Raw genomic sequence first — 6,000 nt, forward strand, 5'->3', positions numbered from 1 at the left:
TGCTTGCTTAAACTGTGAGAAATGTTTTGTTTTGGAAGAGAGATATTTTTACTTAAATTGTTTTGTTTTGTTCCACTTCTCCATAGCATTTCTGTCACAAGCAGAAATAAGTTTGCCTACATTTATTTTCTGAAGGTCTGTTCCATCATGTATTGTTGTTTTCACATTTACAATATACAAATAATTCATTACACTTTTACTGCTTCCTCCAAGGATCTCAAAGTACGTAGCAAACATTCATTAAGCCTCACTAGAGAGCCATCAAGGTAATTAAAAGAGATAAGAAATTAAGAAATCTCAAATGTTATATAAAAATATGAATTTCTTCACTCACCGCTGAACTGCAGTCTCCTAAGCATCAATATACAGCAGTACTGGTTAGAAGTTTTAGGCCAGAAAGCAAAGGCAGACATATCCAGTTGAAACTTCATGGGGATTTTATGTAGACAAAATATAATTAATAAGAATTTGGCCGGAACACATGGGTTAACATACTCTTATGAAAATCCCTTTATAAGTAAAATGACAAATATTACACAGATCCCACTGTTTAAAATTACTAAAAAAATAAGTTTTTCTGTACATTGCAGAAATATTGACCACTTTCTTCTTGATTCACAAATAGAATGTAGTCATACAAGTTGAACAAAGTCCTTGGGTATATAATGTACTATGTATATGTATTTCTGATAATAGGGAGCTGATATAGGACATTGTCAAAGATGTGCATACATGTAAGTGTACTGTTTATCTGATTACAGTGTCATGTGTTGGGCAGCACTTATTGAATTACATTCTAGAGACACAGAAATAAATTTAATGGGTGTTTTATAGTTGAAATATATGACAATTAACAGTTTTGAGTTTTAACATTGTAAAATAAAAGGTGTTTAAAAGTTTTTGGAAAAGAAGTTTCAATAGTATTTTTAGATTTCTGTGGATACTTTAAGTACCTTCCTTAAGTTTTGTGATTAGTTTCCATTTTGGAGCCCTGTTATGGTATGTGTCAAAACAAGCATTTGTCTTCATAGTTTGCAGTTGTTATGGAACAAAATAATGGACGGATATCTCTGGGACCTTCTGTATATATCAAGGCTGCAGGATGCAATAAACCAAAAACTCCTAAACTCAATGTTCAAAGCAACAACCAGAAAAAAGGGGGGGGGGGGGCGCTACATAAAATGACTGAAAAGCATTTGCACTTTAATAAAGTCTCAGATAATTAAATCTGTAAATCTTTTTACTGTCTTTCTACAGGAAGAAGCAATTCTGTTATATGCTAGAGGCAAAGGGGAAGAAATCTGGGATTGTCAGTGAAGAAAGTAATGACAGCAGAAGAGTTGGAGGAGAAAATGCAAGTCAAGCTATACTGAATTACACCACAAGGGAGTTTCATACAGAAAAGCTTGAGGTAAATGTGTTAGTTTGAGGATCCTGTGAAGATCATATACTCTGAAACATTCCAAATATAATTTTTTTTCTTTTGGGTGGCTAGTTTAATTTTTAATCAATTTTCATATATTTTATTTGCCTGAAATAATGTTATTCACTTTCACTTTCACCATCTGAAAGAGTTTACTGGGTACTTCCAGATTTCTCTGGGACACAGTGACTAAGATCCATATTATAGCAATGGTGCCATGAAAAATCTGTAAATTTTAATAATCTGACACAGTAAAATTTTTTAATAAACTGACACAGTTAAAAATAAATAATGTTTTTATAAGATAAAGCACATAGACCAATTTGTGCTTTCAGATGTGCCAGCATGGCTCCCACTGACTTCAACCAAGGGCATTCTTTGTCATTCCTCCTGCACCCCAAAGCTCTCAGTCCAGTTCTGCTCTGCTTGTGAGCTCCCTCTCTGAGTTCTGGACTGTACATTGCAGACTTAAGCATATTTTAAGAAATTGTCATCAGACAGTCCTTTTAACTTATTCTTCTACTAGCCCTGTGTACAAAGATCACCCAGGAAATTTTATTGTTTGTTAATTTTACTGGGGGTCTTTAGAGTGTTAGTGTTTTCATATACCTGTTTATCATATTCGTTTGTTTTTCAACCACATGATCAAATAGTTCAGCTTACCAGTATAAAAATAGCAACTACATCAGACGGCAAGGTAGTCAGCACTGTACCCCTTAAAAGGGGTGTTACCCATACTGTGAAACATACATGGATCACACATTCAGGATGCAGGACTTGTACATGGAGTATGCAAGAGTAAACTTACTTGGATTTTCTCATCAATTTTTTGGTACCGGTCAAACTGGAATTTTAAACTACCTAGAATAATAGAATACGATAAGGATAAATAAGCACAGCTTTTATAAGGGTATAGTGATTTCTCTCATACGTTAGAATCCTTTAATTTAGACAGAGGCTTTTAATACAGTGCCTCCCAAGAGACTGCTAGAGACCTAGTTATCATGAGGAGAGATGCATGTGGTGTATTAAAACAAGACTGAGATAGGAAACACAGAGTAATAATAAATAATCATTTCTCAGCTTGGGAAAAGGTTAACAGTAGAGTGCCTTATAGATCCAATACTGGGGTTAGTATTGTTCAATGTAGAATAGAGCCATGACAAAAATTGTTTAAATATCAGTAGAGGAAATCTTAGTGCAGCCCAAATTTAAATAATAATAAAATGACAGACTGTCTTGTTTCAACCTAGCCCATCTTAGGTTGGCTTTTCTGGCTGCAAACCCCTTCCCTTAAGCAGGGGGAAAGAAGATCTTTTCCCTCCTCTCCTTTTTGAGGGGATAGCCTTTAATAGCAGCTGTCTCCAGTCTCTACATTCTAGTAGCCAGGTTTGTCCCTTGCTTACTCTTCAGATTTATGGGGTGTATTAAAATCCCATCACAATACTGGTAAGTAAATCAATAGTACATACTCAGCTTGATCATTGCATTGAGTTTTGGTCACGTCATCTCAAAAAGGACATAGCATGGAGGTGTGATGGGAGAGATTAAACATACCAAAGCTGTTTAGTCTTGAAAGGAGTAGTAGTGATGGCTGAATGGTAAAGGTAATTAAAGTAATTAATAGTGTAAGCCAGTGAGCCACTCCTGTTTTTCACTTTACCAGAATCAGAGGACAGTAATAAAATAATGCTTTGGTGTTCATGTGATTACATTAAAACTATACATGTGTATACATACTATACATTGTTACCAGTGTAGTAATTCACACCTTGTCCTTCATTATAGTATTCCATATGTGGCTGCCAATTTTACTGGTTGTTACAAGGGAAAAGCAAGATGGGCAAGAACTGCAAATTCCTGCTTCACATTAACAGTAAACTAACATACTAAATGTGATCAAGTCAGACCTAATTACTGAAGACAGTAGATTAGGTTAATTGATTATTAAGTTTTCAAACTAGGCAGCTGGAAAGCATTTACTCTCCTTTTTCTCCCGTAAAAAATGGTCTGTGTTGTTTTCATGGGCCAAGGCATAACCTAATGTTTTTAACAATACTGTAAATCATATGGATTAGGTATTTAGCACCAGTATAACTATTCAAAGGACAACTTTTTATGGCACTTCCTGGAAATCCTCCATAAAAAGAATTAGTATAATTGAAGAATGACTAAAATGTAGTGCCAGTAGTTACTCAAAATGTATTTTTTTGTCATTAAGTTAGTTTCTAGAAGTTCAGATGACTTTTGTACAGTGCATACTGTATGTTGTACGTAGGCTTGGCAGAATTCAGTGTTTATTTTTTTTTATAAATTTCAGTGGAAATATCGATGTTTATTTTAAGGATTTGGTTTAATTTTTTAATTTACATTTTCACAGTTGAGTGTAATTATGGGTAGTTAGCATTTTTTTATTTCTATTGATTTAAATTTTCACAGTTGTGGGAAATTACAGGGGGCCAGACTAATTAATTATTTACTGACAGTAGATGTTGAGATTCAAAAAGTTAAAGCTTTATAACCATTAAAACATATTGTCAACATCACATTTCAAAATATACAAAGTAAATATCCTTAAATCAAACTATAATAGGTTCTCAAGCAGCATTTTTCTTATTTTGCCTATCTGTAAATTTCTGTTATGATCAATAGAAAAGGTGAAATGGATGTTTACCGACATTTACTGATAAAAATGTACGATATGCTCACATCAAAGAAAATATGGAAAGGTATATGTGTACCAGTTTATTTCTCCCTACTGTAGTTTACTTTGTTGCTGTTTAAAATTTTACATAGGTAAACTGATATTTTTCTATGTCAATGTTCTTGCAGTGCCTAGATTTAAAAATAATCTAAAATGTAATAGTTTGCATAATATGCTATCACTCCTATCCCCCACAGCAACAAAAAAATCCAATTCTGTTAGAGAAAGTTAACATTGTTACTTCCAAATGGAATTTCAGAAAAAACAATTTGAGAGTGGTTAGTTAAATGGTTAAAAAGCTTGGCTCTATGGCCCTATTCATTTAAAAAAACTGGCTGTACAATTTGCAGTTAAATTCATTTGTTAGAGAAAAGCATGAAGTGTTCTGCTTTTGTGAAGATCACTATTTTCTTTGCTTCATTAAAGTTCTTTTGGCCCTTTTTAATAAAACATTGTTATTTAGCTTTTTTTATCTGTCTTATGCAATCTATAATGGTTCTCCCATCCAGGAAATCAAGGAGAGAAAGAAATTTTGCCAGACATACATACAAGACTTAGTGAAAGAAGCTGCTGACATCAATATGAAAAACGAGTCTTTGCAGAAGCTGTGGCCTCAGATGTTCATTGAGCTTGTCAGGGATGCGGTGATAGAAATACGCAATAAAAATTCCTACATGAAACTCTGCCTACAGCGGATCACTGATCAAAAATAGTAAACTTGATTCCTGCTGACTTACAATACTGACTTGCTTGCATGTTATGTTTCCCAAAGACATAAAACAAAAGAATATAAAATTGCCATCACTGTAGGACACATTTTTTAAAGGATGCCTTTAAATTCAATGAGCTCTGTTTTTACAGCTAATGTTTCTCTCTCTAGTTTTCAAAACAAAAGTTTTCTTTTATACAAGTTTTCTTGTATAAAATTCTAACAGTGCATCCTTTGCTAAACTGATGACATAGAAATAATTTGACAGCTGTGCCATGGTTTACTAAGTCTTTTGCTTATTGTTGTTTCTGATGCTTCTGCTATAGTGCTAAAGCATTGGTTTAAAGGAAGAAGTTCACACTCTGATGCTTGCCTTATGTTTTTTATTGAACACTTTTTATTTGTTTCCTTTTTGACTATTTGCTGCTGTGGTTAAAAAAATTCACAGTTCAGAATATTATTTTTTATGAGCGGAAGCTAATAAATTATTATGTTTACACTCCTTGAGCTAATCATTTAAGACTTAATATTATTTAATACAATGAATTGTAAAACTGCATGGTGCCAGTTCAGTACTGTTATAAAAGGAGTACATTTTACCAAAATAAAACTAATTGAAGATCCTCAACTAAACATACTGTGATGTTAGTTTTAATTCCAGATAGTTTTCATTATTTTGCTTTTATATGTTTATAAATGTGTACTATAATGTGTAAAATACCAAAGTAAAATAAGGGGGCTTTGATGAATTTTATCATTCTGTTAGAATACATACAAAATATTCATATAATTTATTCTGCCTTCGGCTAGTAAATGATGAATTTCCAGCTCACCCCACATTCTTTGAAACACAAGACCTGGAAACAATATATTAAATTCCATCTTGAAACAGGACGTTTCCTTTTAAGTGCATAGGGCTGGATTTTTAAAGATATTTATAAGCCTAAAGATACAGATAGGCACTTAGTGGGATTGTGCCTACATGCTTAGTCACTTTTGAAAGCCCATTGGGTGTCTATCTGCATCTTTAGGTACCTAAATGCCTTTGAAAATCTGGGCCTTAACAATGTACTGTAGATAGTTGCTTCTCAGCAGATGTACAGTGTAGCACCTCATTTGCTTGTACTGTTTATACAGTATTGGCCCTGGCTTTTGAGCAGTTAA

General features: G+C 33.4%; 1 protein-coding gene across 6 annotated transcripts in view; it reads left to right on the top strand.

Moving 5' to 3' along the window:
* LRRC49 (leucine rich repeat containing 49) overlaps positions 1-5,338 on the top strand; it is a 141,906-nt gene extending 136,568 nt beyond the window's left edge. For all 6 annotated transcript variants that reach the window (XM_043494532.1, XM_043494536.1, XM_043494535.1 and 3 more), the window contains 2 exons: positions 1,258-1,411; positions 4,637-5,338. In XM_043494532.1, the coding sequence (XP_043350467.1) occupies positions 1,258-1,411; positions 4,637-4,840 (358 nt within the window). In that variant the 3' untranslated portion in view covers positions 4,841-5,338. The remainder of the gene's footprint in view (positions 1-1,257; positions 1,412-4,636) is intronic.
* The last annotated feature ends 662 nt before the right edge of the window (positions 5,339-6,000 follow it).

The sequence above is a fragment of the Dermochelys coriacea genome, chromosome 10 (genome assembly GCF_009764565.3).
Source record: "Dermochelys coriacea isolate rDerCor1 chromosome 10, rDerCor1.pri.v4, whole genome shotgun sequence".
In the NCBI taxonomy this organism is placed as follows: domain Eukaryota; kingdom Metazoa; phylum Chordata; order Testudines; family Dermochelyidae; genus Dermochelys; species Dermochelys coriacea.